Consider the following 22,223-nt stretch of genomic DNA (forward strand, 5'->3'; position numbering starts at 1 on the left):
AGAAGAGGTGAATCTTGAACCTGAAATAGTAGGGAGGATTGCAGGTGAGAAATCAGGAATCAGATGTATTCAAAGACCTGTGAGAAAAGCCCCAGGACTGAAATAGCTGGACTGAGTGGTAGAGTATGTGGTAGTTCTATATTGAATTTATTGTGATATTGGAATAGCAGGAGATTGTGGGACAGGGCTGAAGGGCCTTGGTAGATGTGGTAGTGCTGTACAATGCTATCAAGCTCTGTTTCCTTTTCTGAGTCATCCATTGACCTCTATAGAGTGGGGGAAAGTAGGATAAATATGGAAAAAAGAACTTGGTATATCTCCCTATAGGATCTGTTCTTCCTGAGAGAGGTTTCTGGTCTCAAAAGTGTGGAGTTGTTGTTGTTGTTGTTTTCTGATTTTTTGTAGCATCTGTATCGTTTCTTTCTGAATGTGAACCCAGACTAGTACAGCAGAAGTCTGTGAATTCTGAAGCTGAAGTGGTTTTTTTTATTCTCAGTTCCTTATTCCCAGTTTCTGCCTCCTTTTTCAAAGCTAATCCTTACACAATTAACAGTTGTTAGTAATGGATTACTCAAGCTAAAGGGCCAGGATATCTCAGCATAATTCTATTGTCTCAGTAGACAGGCAGATGCCTACTGCTACCAATACTGGTGCTGATTCTGTGATTTTATTATTGCAATTAATACTGTATTTACCTGAATCCAAGATGTCTTTTAATGTGAGTGATGTTGCAGGTGCAACTGGGGCTTTCTCTCCCCACCACTTATCAGGGGTTTGGGTACCTGTTGCCAGGTGTTCCTCTGAACTCCTGGGCCACAGAGGTTTGGGGCTTCTGCTTTTCCTGTCATTCAGCTGCTGCCACTATCCCTGTAAGGCTACAGGAGAACTCTCCAACCCATACTGGGCTATGATGCCTTGTCCAAGTACCTGCAGGGGAATTTTTAGGGGCCCTTACTCTTAGGTTCCTTTTATGAGGGTACCCCCTGCTTCCACAGATGACCACCACAAATAGGTAGCTTCCATACATGGAAAACTAACCTACTATAATTCTATACTTTTCTGTAATTTTCCATGTATAGAATTTAATTATTGGAGGGTTGTCTTAAATCTGTCCTCAACCATAGAGGGAAGGAGGGAGGGAAGAAGGCAGCTCCACAGTAGCCATGCCACCATGACGAGGTGCCCCCTGCCCACATGGCCACAGCGCAGATGGCAGCAGAATGGAGCTGTGCCTCCCCCCACCATTGCTGCCGGGCAGAGAGGGGATGCAATATAGATGATAACATGATCCCAGCAAGCTACTTGGAGCCAAAATAGCCTTTTCCCTATAAATACATTGGTGCTGTGCTTATGATTTTCTGTTCAGTAAATTTTAGGGATTCTCAGGGAGCTGCCCACACGCTGAATGGTCCTCGCTTTGCCGTCATGGTGGCACTCTGCCGTGCCATCTTTTGTCCAATGCTTGTGGAGCATACTGATTGGCTGTTTTAGTCCACCAATCAGAGTGTGAATAAAACGTTATGGACAGACGAAGACATTTATAATATTAGAATGGGGGCCTGTGAGTTGGCAGCCTGGCACTCGCAAACTGAGTTTTAGATCTGGGAGGACACTGCCCAGACTTTCAGGAGATTCCACCCCCTCCCCCCGCCATGGTGAAGCTGTGTTTTGGAGTGACCCGAGAAGGATTTCCACCCAAAGTCCTAGCCCAAACCCAGCTCTTTATTCAGGGTTCTGTATGGAGCACACAGGCCTGGGGCCTGTGAGTTGGCAGCCTGGCATGCAGAGCTTTGGGTTGGGCACAACTCTGTCCAGCCTTCCCGAGATGCCTGAGATGTTTTGGGGTCACCCAAAAAGGATTTTTACACGTAATCCCAGCCCCAAATCAACTCATTATTCAGGCCTGAGGGGCCTGTGAGTAGGCATCCTGGCATGCAAAAACCAAGCTTTGGGTTGGGCAGGGGTTGTTTGCCCAGGAGAGTCCCCCAATGGTGGAGACATGTGTTTTGGAGTGATCTGAAAATGATATCCACCTGTAATCCCAGCGCAAACCCAGCTCCTTATTCAGGTCCAGGGGCCTGTCAATGGTCAGGCTGACACTCACAAATGGAATTTTGGTTCAGGGAGTGGCCTGCCCAGGCTTCTTTAGGTGGGTAGAGAGTACCCTGGTGGCAGTGACATTTGTTTTGGGGTGACACAAGAAGGGTTTTGCCCCATAATCCTAGTATAATCTCGGGTCTTTTTTCAGGGCTATGTACTTGATACATGATCTTATTTTTACATTTTTATTAGTAAAAAATACATTTTTAATGACATCCTAATTCTTTATCTTGTGTCATTCATTACTAACAACCTTTAATTGTGTGAGGAGTAATTTTGAAAAAGTAGCCAAGAATAAAGAACTGGGGACTGGGAGAAAGGAACAAGGGACCAGCTTCAGCCTCATCTCATTATGCTTTGAGATCCCTGCTGCCAGGTCCTTCTGGCCTTTGCTGTTTCAACATCAAGAGGTAATCATTTGTATGTGGAGGAGCCAGGCAGACCCGTTTTACGAGTGTGTGTACCTGTCAACTAGCTTGCTAGAAATGGTCACATGATCTCCCTAGGGAGACAGCTGAGAAGACTATGAGGAGCAAAGAAGGGAAGTTGGACAGGACCAGGCTAGGAAAATCACCTGGGACCAACTAGACACAGGAAAAACAGCAACATAACACAGCTATCATCACTGTCTCGAGTTGTTGTTTAGGATTAACTGGGAAGAACAGCACACTGGAGGGTCAGGGAAAGGCTACAGACAGACAGGAGTAGTGGCGTAATTCAGGTAGGCAAGAGAAAACACTGCTGGAAGATTAGATAATGAATATTTAAATAACTTTGAAAATGTTTTTACCTGCATGTGACCTAATATATGATGTAGCTATATATATATGCATGCATGTGTTGTTTCTGTATGTATCTATCTGTAAATGGATGATAATGACTATAGTAGGGCTGGGGAGAGAGAAACCAGGTGGGTAGGGGTTATAACTCATAGCTGCATTCAAATGAAAAGAGCTCTAGGCACTTTTTAAACAGGTTTTGAATAACTACAAAGGATAACTTTCATATCAAATTAATCCTAGCTCACCAGAAGCTGGGAAAATAGAGACTGATTCTCTGTGTGTGTGTGTGTTGTATGTAAGTTCTGTCTTAAGTAAATATAAAATGTTTGTATATAAGTACCTGACACTGTACTGATCTAATTTACATCAGCTTTACAACATGAGTCACTGAATTGAGTATAATGTAGCTAGTCTCAATTTGTATAAATGTGAGAAGAGAATCCATGCTTGTTCAGATATAAATATATTTTATTTTAGAAATAACAATGTATGTTTGATGTATCCACATTATTGCATTCAAAAATACATTACAAGGATGTCATTGTATAATTAAGCGCTCAGGATGTCAGGAAAAGCTAAACCTAAAGCTATATGCATAACTTAAACTCTGCTTTCTTGTTCTTATGCATGTATAATGTTGTCTTTACTTACTTGCTCATATAATTTTTCACATCCTTCCATATAATATATTTTTTACAACATTGGATACATGGATGTGTTATTTTATAATGTAGCTTTCATTCCTGTTGAATGGCTACACTGATTTCATTATCAAAATGCTCTGGGATATTTTCCTTGGGTCGGTTATTCATAAATGCTGATTTCCTGCAGCAGAAGCTGCAGGAAGTTAAACTGTTGAAGTTATTGCTTAAATTCCATGGGCATAGAACCTATGGCCCACATTTTCAAAGGTCATCCATGGCTGCAAGTGCTTTTGGTTTTGGGTCATGTAAATAAAAATAATAAGTAGGATTATTCGTATTAGGAAGTAATGCAAAATCTAGTGCAAAAAAAGTGTGGAGAATAAACAGGGTGAACTAGAGGTCTTTATACATAAATCAGAATTATGACTTAATAGGAGTAACAGACTTGGGCTGTAATAGTGATATCAACTGGAACATGACTGGAAGAGTAATATGAAATGTTATGACCTGTTCAAGAAGGACACATAGGGGGAAAAAGGACATTTGCTTTTTAAGGTCTTGACTATAGTGGAAGAGAAACCTGTTGAAAGTCTCTGCTGGAAAGTCTTATCTGGAAAGATAAGGGCAAGAAGAATAAATGTGGTTTCATAGTTTGCTGTGTCACAAGAACAGAATTACCAAAGCACAGGACTTGGTGGTAATGGGGGACACAGATTGTCCATCAGGTTCTTGGAATTGTGACTGTTTATATATGTATAGAATAGAGAGAGCAAGAAGGTAGAATGCTTTTCTAGGGACCTGGGCAATAGGGAGGAATTAGTTGGAAGAACAATGGAATACAGACAACGAACTTCTTAAAAAAAGGGGTTCAATGAACTCAAAATTAGTAGGTATGATACAGCAGGAAACAAGTCTAAGGGGGAGAGAATTCATGAGAGCTGACAGTTTCTTAAAGAAGCAATATTAAGGGCATGAACACAAACTATTCTGATAGGAACAAAACAGAGTGTAGTAAGAGACCTGCTTGGCTAAATCATGAGTTCTTTAATGACTTGGGACTTCATAAGAAAACACTAGCAAGGTTAACTAATATCAGATGGTTAACAGTGACAAGAGTGTGTGTTGTGCGTGTCGGGGGGGCGGGTAAGAACTCAGGCTAAAATAGGGAGGGAACAGGTTAGAGATTACTCGGATAAATACAAACTGGCTGAGCCTGATGAATTACACCATAGAGTACTCCAAGAACTGGTTGAAACAATCTCAGATCCATTAGCAATCACCTTTTGAAAACTTGTGGGGATGAGGGAGGAGGGGGGCAGAGGTGCTCCAGATTGCTAGAAAATGGAAGACATAAAGTTCATTTTTAAAAGGGGGGGAAAAAAGAGGACTGAAGGAATTATAGAACAGTCACCCTAACTTAACTTCCAGAAAGATACTGGAACAAATAATCAGAAAATCTATTTGTAAATACCTACAGACAGTCAAAAAGGCTGAATTGATTCAATCTTCACAGGTTCATTTAAACTGTGTAGATTGAACTGATAAGCAAGTGAACAGGCACTCACTTTTGATTCTGGAAATGCAGCCACATGACTGCAGTGGCCCAGGCCAAAAGCTGAGGGGCACTAGAGCACTCCTCCCTGTTCATCTAGAACAGACAGCTTGGGTCAAGGCTAGCATGCTCACCCTGTGAAGGGAAGGGGGTTTGCAGAGAGGTGCAAAACATTCTGGGATGCTGGGGGGAGTTAACTTGAATCTGGAGGGGATCTGGGACAGAAGTTCAATAAACCAATTCACCCTAAATCAGTTTAGTCTGATACTACATCCATCCAGGTTTATCTTAAACCAGCTTCAGCCATTTTGAAAGCAGATTATGTACACTGAACTTCTGTGGCATTACAGATTTGAACCAGTTCTGATCACTTATACCAGTTTATCTGTAATTCCTGTCTCTAGTTCTAGAAGACAGCAAAGTTATTAGTAAAGGCCTACTTGGAACTGTCAAGATCAAATTGTGTAAAATCAACCTCATTTCTTCTTATGACAAGATTTCAGGCATTGTCAACTGGGAAGAGACAGTAGGTGAGAGAAAGCAGGATTTCTTAAAGTCTTCTGATGTCTCAAATGACATTGCTGTAAACAATTTACAGAAATGTGCTGTAGGTGGAACTACTATGACATGGGTACAACTGGTTGGAAAACTATTCATCAGATTTGAGGCACTGTTGGAGTGGAAGGATGTAATAAGTGGGACTCCTCTGGGGTCTGTTCTGGACCTAGTACTAGTCAGTATTTTCATTTGAGAAGGGAATGGAGAACACACTTATTAAATTTGCTGTTGATACTGAATGTATGGGGTTGAGAACACACTGGAGGGCAGAATTAGAATTCAGAGTAATTTGACAAATTAGAAAAATAGTTTGAAATAAGCAGAATGCAGTTCATTAAGGACAAAATGCAAGGTATTCCACCTAGGAATATTAGCTGTATAAATACAACATTTAGGAAAGACTTGTTAATTGGAATACTTGCAAAAAAAGGATCTGTGGGTAATGGTGGATCACAAATTAAACTTGAGTCAATTATGTCATGCTGTTGCAAAAGAAAGCAAGCATCATACCAGAATTTATCAACAGGAATATAATTTGTAAGACGGGTAAAATAATCTTTCTCCTTTACTAGGTATTATTAATTCCTCAAGCTTTAATTGTAACCAATTTTAGACATCCTACTTCAAGAAATTGGGGAGAATTCATGGGAAAATAACTAAAATGATTAGAGGTCTAAAAAACAGGAACTATGGGGAAAGATAGAAAGGATTTCATAGTGTAGAGAAAAGACTAAAGGGAGAAATAACAGTCTTCAAATAAATAAAGGTTACTGCAAAAAGGAAGGTAATAATTATCTTATTGTCCCCTGGAGATAGAACAAGAAATAATTGGTTTAAATTGCAGCAAGGGAGATTTAGGTTAAAAAGGGGGGGGAAAAAACCTTTTAAACTGGAATAGATTACTTAGGGAATCTGTGGAATATTCATCATTGCAGGAATAGCTGATCCTGACTTGGGGCAAGGGAATGTTAGATGGCCTCTCAAGGTTCCTTCCAAGCCTATTTTCTATGATCTGTCCCATGGACTTTTATTATGGCAGGCTATTTCATCTCTAAAGGTGTGCACATTTCACAGTATTTTTATTTTGAATTTTTTAATTTTTTTTGTAAAATAAAACTGTAAAGTCCTAATGTCAGCGGGAGCATGATCAAGGTCTGGGGGGGTTTTACAAGTGCTCTGGGACACAGTGCCGAGTGCTTCAATTAGCAAGCTGTGCTAATTAAAAGCACCCATACAACATGTGTATCAGCGTCCCCACACTGAGAAATGGTGGCAGGCTCTTTGAAATAAAGTTCATTGAATGTTGTGCAAGAGCCAGTAGGTGCTTGATTGCGGTGGCCATTTTAGATCTCTGGCTACCTAAATAAACAGAGCAGTTTGCTGCTGGCAGGCCAGGCAGAAACATTGCCTAGCTGTATGCAACATCCTGGAGGTAAGGGCAGGAGCTTAAGGGGATGGTTTGGAGGCTTCTGGTCCTTGGCATGATCTAAAACTGCACCCTGCCAGGAGTGGGTGGCCTGGTGGGGCTCACAGTGGTGTGGGAACCCCCAAGAAATACCAGGCCAATTACCACCCTGGTGGAAGGTGGGTCAGGGCACCTTAAACCCTAGCCCCCACAATACTGTGGGTACAAGGGGGCCAGGCACAGCTACAGCCACCTGAGCCCCCACCAGGGAGGGAAGCCCAATGGTCCCAGTGAGGGGGTGGAGATAAGGAGTCCCAGTGAGGGGATGGGTGTGGAACCCCAGTGGGGGGGCAAACCAGAGGGCTGGGAGCCCAGTATGTGTGTGAATGTATAGATTTGCCCAGTGAGGGGTGTGGGGTGGAATTAGCCAGGGTTCAGCACAAAGCTGGACCACGCAGAGTAGGGGAACTTGCAGGAACTGAAGGGGCTGCATGGTGAGGCCAGTATGCAAGTAGTGAAGCTTGTTGGCCCAGAGGGGTCACTCAAGGAGGAGCAGGGTGGCAGAGTGTGGCCTGGTAATGGGCAGTATGCCAGAGGGGCAGAGTGGAAGAGACCTTCTGTAAGAGGGGAGGTGGTATGTGATGAGTGGACCAGATCTATATGGTCCTACAACAAACATGCATGCAGATAATTTAGCCTACTGTCAAAAGGAAGGATGGTGCAAACTACTTTCTGACCTAAGATCAAATGTTTTAGAAGGAACAGTATGGAGCTGAACTTCATGCTGTTTTTTTTTTTCCCCCCCAGTGATCAGCTCCATCAGCGGTGACCAATATTTTGTTTCAGCCCTTATTATGTCTCAAAAGAGGCCTTCCTATAAACACAATGCTGGATGGCCTAAGGTAGATGAGTAGATTCTGGTGGCCTGCTGGGGGCTATAAGAAAATTCAAGGCCAACTGAATTTTGTCTTTTGGAATAGTTTGATTTAGGAGAAGATGTATCACTTAGAGCAGCAAACAATGCTAAGAAAACATTGAGGGACTTACAAACCAGTACAGCAAATTTCAGGACATTAATAGTAAGACTCATTTAAGGTAGAAAATGTGTCTGTTTTTATATGATGAATGGGAATGAATCCTTAGGTTAAGTGCAGACAGCCAAAAAGCCTGAGGCTGAATTGATTCAGTCTTTGCAGGTTAGTCTGAACTGCAAAGATTAAACCAATAAGCACATGAACAGACATTCACTTTTGATTCAGGAAATGCAGCCCCAGTCTATATGCCTGCATTGGTTTGGGCCAGAAGCCAGGGTGCGCTAGAGCTGGGCTCTCTGGCACTTAGCCAGCATGGGCTGTGTGTTCACTGCTTCTTTAAGGTCTCTGGGGTTTGCAGTCCAGACTCATAGTAGTAGGACTCCGTATGGTTGCTCATCATGTTCTCTTCCTGCTTCCAGGTGCCTCTGGGATTTGTAGTCCACAGTTGCAGCCAGCAGTAAGTTTGAGTGGGGTAAAGCGTGTTTAACTCCCACCTTCCTGCCAGCACTAAGTGGGCAGGGCAGGGCAGCTCTGTACTTGGAGGAAGGGAAGTTTAACCCCTGCTCCCTGGCCCCAGATCCCAGCTGGGGTTTTTCTGGTGGGGCAGTGTGATGGGGGCAAGCTTGGGGCCAGGTCTCTAGCCGGCCTGCCCAATTGTCTATATGGGCAGTCCACCCAGTCTCGCTTGCCATGGCTTTGCTGTTACAATAAACAGTAAATACAGGAGACTGCCCATTATATGCTCCAATGCCAGGGGGTGCTATCCACGGCTCCGTACCTCCCCTACACCATGGTCCATGCCTCTCAGATGGCATCCAAGTTATTATCTTCCCAGTCACAAGCCGGACCAAACCTAGTCCTCTGTCAGGCCTCATGCGCACACACACACACACTCATACTGCCCCCCTTTTACTGGGGCCTCTTGCAGTCCACCCTCTCTCACAGGGTCTCTTGTTTGCCACACAATACTGTGCCCCTTCTTGTGGGGGTTTGGCCCATGTGCTGCCCTTCTGGCTGTCTTTTAGCCCAACTTAGCACACCCCCTGAGGCTGCTCTTCAGACCGTCCCTTCAGCCCTACTCAACCCCTAATTATGCCCAGTCCTTCAGGTCGTAAGGATGTACCCTACTGTGGGCTGGCCCACCTATACCCCTGTTCTCTCAGGGTCTTCTTAACTTCTCCTTCTCTGGTGCCACACAACTTTCCCCTCCCTGGGGCCTCCAAGGTCTTTCACCTCTGTGGGCTTAGGTGATCGCAGCCCTGCCTGGCCCCACTCCTTTCCTAGGGACTTACGCCCCCTGGGGCTCAGGTGGCCATAGTCAAGCTTAGTTCCCTTACCTATAGTGTTGTGGGGTTGGGGTTATTAAGGTACCTTGACCCGCCTTTCACCTGGGAGGTGAGCAGTCTTGGTATTTGAATGGGGCTGCTGCACCACTGGCAGTCCCACCAGGCCTTCCTTCCCCAGCAGGGTACAGTTCTAGGTCATGGCCAGGACCAGGAGCCTTCAAACCAACTCCATAGCTCCTGCCCTTGCCTCCAAAATGTTCCGCATCACGAGGGAGCTGGATGCTGCTGCTCCCTCAGCTGCAAGCAGCTAGCTGCTGGCTCAGACTGGCTGGCCTCTGTTTGGAAATGGCCGACTTAATTGGGCACCTGTCAGCTGCCTGCTCCAGCCCTTAAAGTGGGAGGCACCAAGCCAGCCAATGAGCCAGCCATCACTGTTCCAGCTAGGAAGCAGAGGGGTGGGGCCAGCCCTGCTCTCTGGAGCAGGCAGCACAGCCCTACCCAGGGCTGGAAAGCATTCTGGGATGCTAGGGGACTGTGGTTTAACTTGAACCCAGAAGGGGTCTGGGACAGAAGTTCCGTAAACCAGTTTGACCTAAATCAGTTAAGTCTGATACTATATTCAACTAGGATTATCTTAAACCAGTTTCTGATCACTTTAACTGGTTTATGTGTAACTTTTCTCCCTAGGCCTTGAGTTCACTGTTCCATGCAGCTGGAGGTGTTCCTTGGTAGCACTTGGGGCATCTCATAATGAGAGCTGAAAAGAACACTTACTCCATGGTTTGCATGGACATTGCCAGGATTTTGGGATATCCTAGGATCCAGGCAGGGCAATGGGAGTGCCCCCTCACCTTTTGTGAAGGAAAGGGAGGAACTGGTAGATAAGAGGCCCAGTATGCTAGGTTTTTTGTTTACGTGTGTTCTGAGGGAGACTAAACTGAAAGGTTTGTGAGCTGAGGAAGAGTATTTTGGGTCATTTATACATGTTGCCTTTAATAAAGGACAGATGTTGTCTGACATGAGGGAGAAAATGTCTACTTTTTGCCCAGCTCCAAAGATCCTACTCGCCTCTTCCTCAATCTCTACACATAAGTGACACATGCAGCAGCTACTGAAATTCTCCCCGTTCCACCTCAAGTGATTTCTTTTTCCTTCCAGTTCTGCATACTCTTTAGTTGCCTCTAATCTGTGTGGGCATTCATGCTCTGCTTATTATGCACTGTGACTGAGTTGTATCAGACAGCCAAGTTCAAAACGTCAGAGAAATAGACAAAAAAGGAAAAGTTACACAGAAATGACCGCTGGAATACTTTAAGAACACCATTATTTCATTGAAAAAGTTATATATGAGACACTATTTCCAAAGTACTTAGGTTACATTGCATCTGTCAGTCCATAGGCCAGACTGAAGTGCATAATTAGCAAGCTACTGTTTTGCTCCCTGCTATCTTATTACTTTCTGTCTTTCTGTTTAATGCAGGGGAAAAAAAGCAGGCCTAGCCATATTTTGATAACAAATTACACAGCAAATAGTTGCAGTGCCTGCCACACTTGCTGTCATTCTCAAGTACATTTTTAATAGTTTAGTGAAGATACCAGTTAATCTTAGTCGGTCCTTAGTTACGGTTTGTTGCTTCTTTAGTCTTTGTAACCAGGTTTAGGGGCCTTGCAGGTTTGTTTTATTTAGTAAAAGAAATGGTTGATAATGCAACAGGTATGTTCTTTGGTACAGGTCTGATAAAACTGTTGCCAAATCCATTTTTCTTGAATACAATACAAACAGACATACTGGCTCCTCACAGTATCAGTGCCTGCCTTTCAATGTGTGCCATGCCCACAGAACAGTCTCTCTGTTCCCTCTCACATTTATGGTCACCACTGCTTCTCTGGGTTTTTGAGTCTTCAGCCCCCCATCTCACTCTCTCACTCACTCACTCACTCACTCCCCTCTTTCTTTTCCATCAGCCTATATACTCCTATTTGTACAATAATCTAGGCCTGGGGTCAGCAAAAAAACCATTTTGCTTGGCATGCCAGCCCTTTTCAGAAAGATTATTCCATGCTAGGTGTCAGGGGCTTGTCCAGAGCCCAGGCCAGCGGTGGTAGGCAGCTATGAGGCTGCAAGCAACTGCACTGAGGTCTGTGGAGCCCCAGCCCGGCTCATTGCTGGCAGCAGCTGTATGTATGCTTTGTGGAAGATGGTAGGGGAACCATGAGGGGGTACGTGAGCCAGGCTGAGGTTCTGTGAACCCCAGTGCAGCTGCTTGTACCCTTCTGTCTGCTTGTGCATCAAAGTGACATCCCAATGTGCTTAACAATGTAAAAAAACCCAAACAGAACAACAAAGGAAAATAATTCCACCTGTGTTTCTCTTTCTGTTTGTAGTATGTGAAACTTTATTTGTCATTACCAGGTGGTTAGTTTTGGTATTTTTGAAAATTTGGTATTTTCTGTTTAAAAAAACAAAAAAACAAAAAACCAACCAACCAAACAAACAAACAACCCCCCCCCAAAAAACTAAAAAAAAAAATCCAACCCCCCCAACATTTATGATTATTAACCATAATAATATGCAATGTGTCCAACCAAGTACCCCTTCACCCCCTTGTTTTATTTGCGTGGCATGCCAGTATCTTACAAGTAGATGTTGAGGATTTGTTGTCACTGCCCAAAACTGTTGCCCACCCCTGATCTAGACCATATACTCTTGTATTTTGAGAAGCAAATATTAATTTTATGTCCTTACTGTTATTTTATGGACAACATACCTTGCCAGAAGGCTCTGGAATTGGATGTTGAGATGGAATGTCTCTTTGCTTGAATGTCAGGGACATTATATCTATTTATCTAATTATATAAGGAAAGCTATTACATCTAATTTATTTTATCACTCTTTATTTTTATTGTGTTCCCTACTGCAGCTCTGGATGCCCCAGAACAGGTGTCAAGGCAGACTAGATTAGATGACCTCATGAGGTCTCTTCCAGCCCTACTTTCCTTAGTGGGATTCACTGTAGTGGAATAAGAAACCCAGAAAAATCAGGGAAGACCTATCTGATACGCACAGAACAACAAGTAGGGGCTCAAACCAAAATCAAAGCCAGCCTTGAAAGAATTCACAGGCCCAAACAGGAGATTGTTTCTGGAAGGAAGGTGAAATGAAAGTGGGAGGTAGACAGTTTGACTGATCACAGGAAAGACGACACAAGAGCTAAGTCAGCCGCTTACCTGCTGTTGAGTCCTTTCTCCAAGGCTACGCTAAATTAGAGTAAGATTAACAACCAGCTTGGCCCTTGCTTTCTATCTTCCTCACATGTGTGCACTAGGACTTGTACCCTTCACTGAACAGAGGGGAAGCTGGAACCCTAAAGAGATCTGTATCATGAACCTTTAGAATACTATCCTTGATTGAATACATATATTACCTGGGTTTGATCTTGAATGCTAGTTTGCATATAGTACAACAAATACTTGAAAAACTGTCAGTTGTTGGCCTTGTTCTCTGGTGCTGTTCCAAGTACTCTGTTTACTGAAGCCACCTCAGTGGTCTCATGGCTCTTTTTCAGAAGCTCAGGCAGTCTTACTGAACCAAGGACAAGAGATAAGAATTCATTTTGGTTTCTGTTTGGGAGGAAAGTGCATGACCTCAGAAAGTCTGTGAGTTTCTGGGGAATTAGAAGAGTTTTTATAAGTGACTACTCTAGAATCAGGGCCAGATGTTTAGAGGGAGATAAGTGCATCATTTCAATTGACATAATGGGAGCTAGGTACCTAAATTGCTTTAAAAAACTGACCATCAATCTTCATTACCCATTTGTCAACTCCTCCATAAATTCACATTTACACACATTATTACTATGTATATACATATTATCTGGGATGACAGTAACAGTTAATGAAATACTCCTGCATTTCTTTTAACAAGAAGTTATCTAACTTGACTTTATTTTGAATTATTTAAGAGAACATTGTGTGGGTACTAACCTAACAGCCCAGGAGACAGAAGTGCTGTGTTTACTCTCAGATCTGATACAGCATTGGAGGGGAGATGCAAGATTTTTCATTCTGCCTCTGCTGATGTGCCTTACCCTGACCTTGAAGGGACCAGTATTAAAGCACCATTAAAAACCTATCCTATATTTGCCCACTGTGTCAGTAGGAAGATGCTTAATGGAAATTGCAAACTTGTGTATGTCAGGTGAATGCTTAACTTGTTAGGAATTGGTCTGATACCTGCTAACAGCCTAGACAAATAAGCAAGGAAAGTAGCTGATGACTAACTAGATAATAACTTTCAGTAAACGCAGAACTACATTTACACAAGCTACATAAAAGTGAAAGTGCCTATATCCTATAAATCAGCCAGTCCCCAGAGAGCTCATTTATTAACTCTTCCTCAATACCCCGGAGATTGAGTAGGTCCCACTTCTGAAGTCACTTTCACTCTGGTTATACAATTAGCAAGGCAATATATTAAACAGGCAACTGGGAATTGGGAGCTGCTAAATTCCATACAACCTCTTTTGATCCTCCTGGCTGTAAAATGGGGATGATGTGTAAGAACTTAGGAAGATAGGAACTGCAATACTGCCAAGGTCAGACAAATGGCCCACGTGAAGTGCCAACTATTAGAATCAATGTGGTCTTGACACAGAAAATAATACAGAGAGGCATTTCAGAAGATTATCCCATTTTTTTAAAACTGAAGTAGTGTCCTGGATTTCTTCCCCAGAATGGTCTGATTTTGCAGGAGGGATGATTTTGTAAAATTTAAATGGACTCATCTGAATTAACCTTTCCATTACTAAGTAGTACCTAGATAGCCACTTAAATTCTGTTTTTGGCACTCATGCAGATTTTTAGATCCTTTTTTTGAACTGTGGTATAAAAGGATCACCCAGATATTTGTGTTCTTGCCTGAAATAAAATGGAGAAAGGAGAAGCTATTGAGCTAAAAGAGGGAAGAGCTCTCTGTCCTCCCTGCCTTCTTATTCCTCCTCTTCATCCAGTATCAAACTGTTGCTAGTTGTGTTTTTTCTAATTACAATCTCAGGTACTTAAGTAGAGTTACATATAGCTTTGAGTGATTCTATTCCATCCTGAAGCCTACGCAGCCATAATGGAGTCTAGTGAGCACATTCAGAAGGGAAACATGGGACAAGTATAGCTACAGAGGTGAAAACAGAATTTAATTTCAGTGTAAATGTCAAATATTGCACTTACCTGGCTATGTAAGGGCCACTTGGGAACGTAAAGGTATAATAGGATTTGGCACTTTGTGTCTAAGGTACCTCTCTGAATTTGTCTTTGTGTACGTCTGTAAGAGTAAAAATACATCTCCATTTAGGCACAAGTCTGCGTCTATATGGGTGTATTTTTCTGGGCTTATCCACATATTTCCTTGAAAATGTTCTTTTTTTAATTATGTGTGTCTCTGTGAAGCAAACAAATCAATTTGCTGTAACATGGAGCATTGTAAATTATATGGCTGGGGTTATGCCGCATGGATGCCTAGTGACAGCATGGCACTCATTTTGATGATTCAGGAAGTCTCTTCCATTCCTGTGTTTCCATGAAGAATGCTTGCGTCTGTCCATGGGAGCACATGCATGCAAATCCATATGTGTATTAGAAAACTCAAGTGCCTGCTTCTATTTGTGGCTACATCATATATTTGTGCGTGAGAGTGTATGTGTGCCCCTGTTGTATCTGAAGTAGGTTTACATAGTTTATTTGCTTAAAGGGTGGTGTGGAGAGGTTTGCATTGATCTTACTGACTTTTCCATACATTTCTGTTTGATTTTTGTTTAATGATTTGCTCAGTTTGGAGCCACTCCCTAGAAACAGGTGAATCTGCTAATGTGCTAAGTAGGAAGAGAATAAAAAACTGAAGTGCTGGGGTTTTCCAACTGCTGCTGTATCTCTTTTCTTATACAAGTAATAAATACCTTCAGAGCCATTTCTAGGGGTGTGCGGGGCCCAGGGCATGTCAGTCTGTGCAGGGGCCAAGCGGGGGTGGCAAGTGGCCAGAGCGGGGGGGTGAGGTGTGGAGCCAGCAGAGCTGGATGGGGGGCATGTTGTGAGCAGCCAGAGATGGCTGGCAGGGGGGCGGGGGGTGAGTGGCCAGAGCCGGTGGAGCAGGGGAGGGGGAAGTGGTGAGCGGCCCCAGGCCTGATGTGGTGGGGGGGGGAGGGAGAACAGGCCTGGGTCCAGGTCCAAGGTGGGGGGCAGGCTATACACCACTATATCTATCTGTCTATTAGGGCTGTGCAAAATTTCGCCTGCTGTTGGGTTTCAACGTTGTTTCAAGCTCAGAACAGTGAAATTGAAATGAAAGGCTTCAAAACAGCCTTGAAATAAAATGAGGGCAGTCAAAACATTTCAAAACTTTCAAAACGTTTTGAGACTGGGCTTTCCTGCAAGGAAACTGAAAGTAAGGAGAGGGAGGGGGGGAAAAGTGGGGAAGGACTGCTCTGACATTGACTGTATGGCTGGACAGTGACTGTGATCCTTCCCTGAGGTCCCTTCCAATCCCAGTGCTCTGGGGGAGGCACGGAAAAACATAGAGAAAGCTCAGTTCAAACAATGCTTTTTCTGCTAACTTCACACTTACAAGTGACGCAAGTTTTGCTCTGAACAGTTTGAGCTGCAGGTTCCCAGAAGCCCCTGCACCTATCTCCTTGAAACTTGGCAGGCTTTGGGCTGAGCAGGGGCTATCTTTTCTGCAAGTTTCATTCAAATCAGGCAAGAAATGACAAGGTTATAGGCAGTTTCATGCTTCCCCATTATAGCCTCGTGGCAAAACGTTGAAACAGTGAAACAGTTTGGACAAAATGAAACAGCACTGATTTGACATGAAACAAAACTCAAAATGAAATGCTGTCCTGGCGAAACGGAAATTGAAACAAAATATGTGTATGTGTGTATAAATTATAAAAAAATATATATTAAAAAACACAAAAACTAAATTTTTCCATGACTAAAATGAAACGGCATTATATATAAACAGCAATAATAACAGCTTTGCTTTTTATATATATAAAGCGAAGCTGTTATTATGATATATATCTATCAATATATAGTGTTTCATTTTAGTCATGGAAAAATGTGAATTTTGGGGTTTTTTAAATCAGAAAATTTGCGATTTCTCTGATTTAAAAAAAAAAAAAAACAAAAAAAAAACACCAGGATCTCTGATCACATATTTTTCTGTCTCTTATTTAACTAAAAATGCTTCATTGTTGGGGCTGCACTCAAGGGGTTTATATACTTTTTCCCACTACTGTGGGGTTTGAGTGAACTATCACTTTCCATTTTTGTGTCACCAGTTTGTAACTTACCACAGTTACCTGTTTTCCCACCTTCTGTATCACCCTGTGTGTGTGTGTGTGTGTCTCTCGCCTTATCTTTTCAATCTAAAACTTAGTGTAGCAATGGGACACCTTCCAGTGTACATGTACTGTGTATATGTAAAGTCATGGGAATAAGTAAACAAATATTTTCATGAGTTTCCCCTGAACAGTAGTTCACACACAACCTTGCTTGCAGAAAGAAATATTTGCATCAAGTAGAAAAGTATTGAATGTTCAAACTAAAATTAAAATAGAATTTAATAGAATCATTTTGACATTTTTTATTCAACTCACCCTGTAAAGGAATCATAGCTATATTGTCTTGAAAGGTTCATAACGTTATACAGGTATATCAGTCAGTTGATGTTTTGTAGAAACCTGACTCCATATCCAGAAATGTTTACTGATACTACCATTTAAGTTGCATGTTTATCAGTGTGTAAAAATTATTATTATGGTAAAGTATGGCCTTCCTGTATTTCACAATTGTGTGCATTACAACCCTGAGGCATGTTGTGTCATTATTTCACAATGGTATAGTCTGTCACCTTGTTGTGTGATGTGCTGTGTCATGACTGGAATTTAGGTGAGACAGTTTGGACATAGTATGTGAAATATGTACAATAGAGGAACAGGATAGAGGTTAAGCAGTGTTAATAGAAGAAACAGCTAGATCATGTTGCTCTTGTACAGATGATATTGTAAAATGTCAGATATGCCCTCATATTTGTTGGGGTTCAAATATTTGTAAATTGGCCATTGAAAGGTATGCCATACCCAGTCAAACAACTTTGATACAACATTACACCAATAAATCAATTATATGCCTGAATACTGTATAGAATTACAGATGTAGTGGTTACACTTAACTGGTACAGAGAGGTATGGATCAGATATACTGGTGTCCGCTGCCTGCTTTATATTTCTTCACTAATGCAAAACAGCTAAAAATCAATATTCAGTGGTTTCTAGATGATGAATCAATGGTGCACACCCAGCAAGGATGTTTATACAATTAAGGATGTTCATGTGGCTGTTGTATATAATTACAGATGTAAAGGTCCTGGCCGAATGGGTGGAATTGCCTGTGAAACCTTTATAGAATTTCAAGAACAAATGGGTTCCTGTAGATATTAACAATATATATATGTATTGATTCACATCAAGATTTGTATACAATTTCATTATAGACCTGGTTGTATTATTAGTGGAATCAGCATTTCAGACCTTAATGGAAAGAATACCATTTCATTTGATCCATGGTCCAATGTTGCATGTCCTGCTTAGGGCATTTGTTGGCTAGAGCTGTGTGTCACACAGGTGTATTCTATTTTTTTTCTAGACTTCTACAGGTCCAGATTTGGTCCTCTACATAGCATTATAAGTACCCCCTCCAAGCTAGTTACACACAGGTTGGCTTATATTGTGCACACATAGCCCTACTTGCTTGTGAAGCTGGATGTCCAGGGTCTCCCTCATGTAGAAGAGGGTCTGAACCTGTGTCTTTCTGACTTGTCATCACCCACACAGGCTAACTATTCCAGCTGTTTTTCTTCTGGCACCTGACAGGTGATTTGCACAAATAATTTTAGGCTAGAATTAAGCTAATGGTTCTTGGTATAGCCATATACAATCCATATATTTCTTCAATGTTTTCTCCTATGTCTGATGAAAGGTGTATATGCCTGAAAGCTTGCAATTAAAGATTTTTTTGTATTTTTTTTGCAAAAATCTAGTTTGTCTAATGAAAGATATCACCTCTACCTTGAGAGCTAATGGCTCTTGGCTTTTTTTATACATGTAGCTCTGGGGACTGAACAATACTTAAGTCTCCTGCATGGCCCTGCAGAACAAACTTGGCTTTAAACACATTCCACTCATGCAGTGACACATGATCAACGAAATTTGATTCTGGGTATCCCATATCACTCACAAAGCCTTCCCATGCTACTTCCTTCTACTAACTGGAGTAAATTAGAACCAATGACACAGGAAAAAAGGACCTTTGTATCCTATCTGTTCATGAGCCATACTATCATCTTAGGTTATTTATGATGATGTTCTTCATGTGTGTGCAGGGGAAATTCCAGAGGTGAAGGACACGCTCACATTTTGCTCATCATGGCAGAAGATGTAAGGAAATTCACGCGTATGCTACTGGAATGCAGCAGCAATGACCAATTATGTGGTAAGATTCAAAGACACTTCTTGTTTTACATTATTAGGTCTCATAAGCAGAGCAACCGGGCCTAGATGGCTTAGAGTTAGATCCATTAAGTGGACGAGGTTTCATAGTTTCATAGTAGCTAGAGTCGGAAGGGACCTAGGTAGATCATCTAGTCCGACCCCCTGCCTTGGCAGGAAAGAGCACCGGGGTCAGATGACCCCGGCAAGGTGCTCATCTAACTTCCTTTTAAAAATCCCCAGGCTAGGAGCCTGCACCACTTCCCCTGGAAGCCAGTTCCAGGCCCTAGCCGCCCTGACTGTGAAGTAGCGCCTCCTAATATCTAATCTAAACTTACCCTCCGCCAGCTTGTGACCGTTATTCCTGGTCACTCCTGGGAGCACACGGGGGAACAGGGACTCCCCCAATACCTGCTGATCCCCCCTGACCAGTTTGTAGCAGGCCACAAGGTCCCCCCTTAACCTTCTCTTGTGGAGGCTAAACAGGTTCAGGTCCCGTAGCCTCTCCTCATAAGGCCTGCCCTGCTGACCCCTGATCATACGAGTGGCCCTCCTCTGGACTCTTTCCATATCGTCCACGTCCCTCTTGAAGTGTGGCACCCAGAACTGGACGCAGTACTCCAGCTGCGGCCTGACCAGTGCCGCATAGAGGGGGAGGATCACCTCCCTGGACCTGCTCGAGATGCATCTGTGGATGCATGACAGGGTACGGTTGGCCTTCTTGACTGCCTCCCCACACTGCCGGCCCATGTTCATCGCGGAGTCAATGACGACTCCAAGATCCTTTTCCGTCTCCGTGCTGGCAAGAGGGGAGTTCCCCAACCTGTAAGTGTGGTGCCGGTTCTTCCTCCCCATGTGCAACACCTTGCACTTATCAGTGTTAAACCCCATCCTATTCTCATCCGCCCACCGTTGCAACCTGTCAAGGTCAGCTTGTAGCCTATTGCACCCTTCTAGTGCACCCACATCCCCCCACATCTTAGTGTCATCAGCAAACTTGAACAGGGTGCTTTCTACCCCCTCATCCAAGTCACTGATGAAGATGTTGAACAGTGCGGGCCCAAGGACCGAGCCCTGCGGAACCCCACTGCCCACGTCCTTCCAGGTCGAGAAGAACCCATCCACTACCACCCTCTGGGTGCGGCCCTCCAGCCAGTTGGCAACCCATTTGACTGTGTGGGCATCGACACCACAGTCTCCCAGCTTTTTGATGAGGACAGGGTGAGAGACAGTGTCGAAAGCCTTCCGGAAGTCCAGAAAGACTACATCCACAGCAACCCCTGCGTCTAATGATTTGGTGACCTGATCGTAAAAGGCTACCAGGTTGGTCTGACAAGACCTGCCACTGATGAACCCATGTTGGTTGCCCCTGAGCATGCATTCCCCCGCAAGGCCCTCCTGGATGTGTGCCAGGATAATTTTTTCAAAGAGCTTACCCGGGATTGAGGTAAGACTAACTGGCCTGTAATTTCCCGGGTCCTCTTTTTTTTTCCCTTTTTGAAGATAGGGACCACATTGGCCCTCTTCCAGTCCTCCAGCACCTCACCAGAGCACCACGAGTGCTCATAGAGCCACGCCAGGGGTCCCGCAATGACCTCGGCCAGTTCCTGTAGAACCCTAGGGTGAAGATCGTCCGGACCAGCAGACTTGAACACGTCCAGCCTCTCCAGAAGTACCCTAACTAACTCCTCGCTAACCCCTGGCCCAGGCGTGTCTCTCCCGGGGCCCGAGGGGGGCCCAGCAGGGAGGTGGCTGAACTGGTCCCTACTTAGGAAAACAGAGGCAAAGAAATTGTTAAATATGTTAGCTTTGAGGTGCCATGGCGTTGAGTATTGTCAGCATGTAGTTTCATGCAAGTCAGCCTGTTAAGTGATAAACCATGATAACTGGTTACTGATATCTGAAACTTCGAGAACAGGGATGTGTCTTCAAGCCCCTTTCGGAGGCTGCAAGGAGATCTCTATCTCCTATTGGGATTCAGCACTCCAAGCTGTTTCCTGGATTTGGCCCCCATGCTAGTCCCTTCCTTCAAAACACAAGAGAAGGTGGAGCTGCTGACCCCTTTTTCCAACAGTGTAGTGGTTAGGATCCCCTCAGTTCTGAACATAGGTTTATTTCTTCATATGTGTGTGTGCAGGGTTTGAACCTCTACCTCCTGCTTCTCCGAAGAGTGCCCTAAACACCATACTAAATCATGTTCCAGGGTTTACTGTACTCTCCACCCCTCCTATTAAAGCTGTTCCATATCACCTGGAATAATTCTGTATTCACTGGGCCAGAGAAACTGCAAGCATGTCTCTTGAGCTTAGAGGTTAGGGCATTTTCCTGGCAGGGGGGATAATTTGGTTCCAGTCATTGTTCCAAGGATATTTCAGTATTTGCTATTAATTACCAGAGAAGACCATGGAATACAGGTCTCCTGTCCTCTAAGGGAATGCCCTGATCACTAACCTTTAGAGTCCTATTTGCTTACTCATCCTCTTACTCAGTCTCTCATACACCCTTTATTATGCATGCATAGTAGAACAGCATCATCAGAAGGACCAGAGACAGCTCTTTAGCTTGGTTGGTTGTTAAGAGTGTTTGACTGGCTGGTAGTTGAGCAATACAGGTTTAAATACCCTTAGGCAGAGACAGCAATAGCACCTATGTCATTTCTACCCTGGGTAGGTGCTCCATTCAGTGGGCTATTGGACTATAGTTGTTGTGATTGCTCCTTCCCTACCCATGTTTTGTTTGGGGCCTGATTCTGTGGCTGTGCTCTGACAGCAGGTACTGGATTGGGCCTTGCAAGTAAGAAAGGTAGAAGAGTGCCTAGTTTTTGCATCCTGATGGGGCATAGGTATGATTGCAGCACCAAGCTGCTCAGGCTCTGGGCTTAGAGGGTTATGGACATGCACAGCTTGAAACATTAGGGAATGTTACTGCTGAAAAATGTAAGTGCCTTGAGACTTCAAGCACTTCCAGGTAGCTGAACAGAGGGGCTGAGAAACTAAATTTGGGTCTTAGGTGCAGTTAGGTAGGTCTGTATAAGTGTCTAATAATGGCATATACACAGCTATAAAACTGCAGTCTTTGGCACTTAGACACGCAGTTTCAGATTCTGTTGAGCCTGTGGCAAAATAGTCACCCTGCACACCTACCTTCCGGAAGCAAGATGGAAGAGGAGGATGAAGGCTCTCCTATGTTTTAGCTCAGTCGCCTAGTGGTTGGGGCACTTGCTAATGGAACAAGAGACCAGCTTCTAAGCTACCCCTCATCCAAGGAATTTCAAATCTGCATTTCCTGCTTCCCAGCATAGGGCTGAAACTGCCAGTCCATAGATT

General features: G+C 43.5%; 1 protein-coding gene across 1 annotated transcript in view; it reads left to right on the forward strand.

Annotated features, from left to right (window-relative positions):
• The first annotated feature begins 2,668 nt into the window (after positions 1-2,668).
• The window catches only part of STYK1 (STY kinase 1), a 45,602-nt gene continuing 26,047 nt past the window's right edge, over positions 2,669-22,223 (forward strand). Inside the window, exons 1-2 of the mRNA XM_090043953.1 lie at positions 2,669-2,821; positions 18,792-18,901. Coding sequence (XP_089900079.1) covers positions 18,835-18,901 — 67 coding nt within the window. The 5' untranslated portion in view covers positions 2,669-2,821; positions 18,792-18,834. The remainder of the gene's footprint in view (positions 2,822-18,791; positions 18,902-22,223) is intronic.

The sequence above is a fragment of the Crocodylus siamensis genome, chromosome 4 (genome assembly GCF_052110815.1).
Source record: "Crocodylus siamensis isolate JL-2025a chromosome 4, ASM5211081v1, whole genome shotgun sequence".
Classification (NCBI taxonomy): Eukaryota; Metazoa; Chordata; order Crocodylia; family Crocodylidae; genus Crocodylus; species Crocodylus siamensis.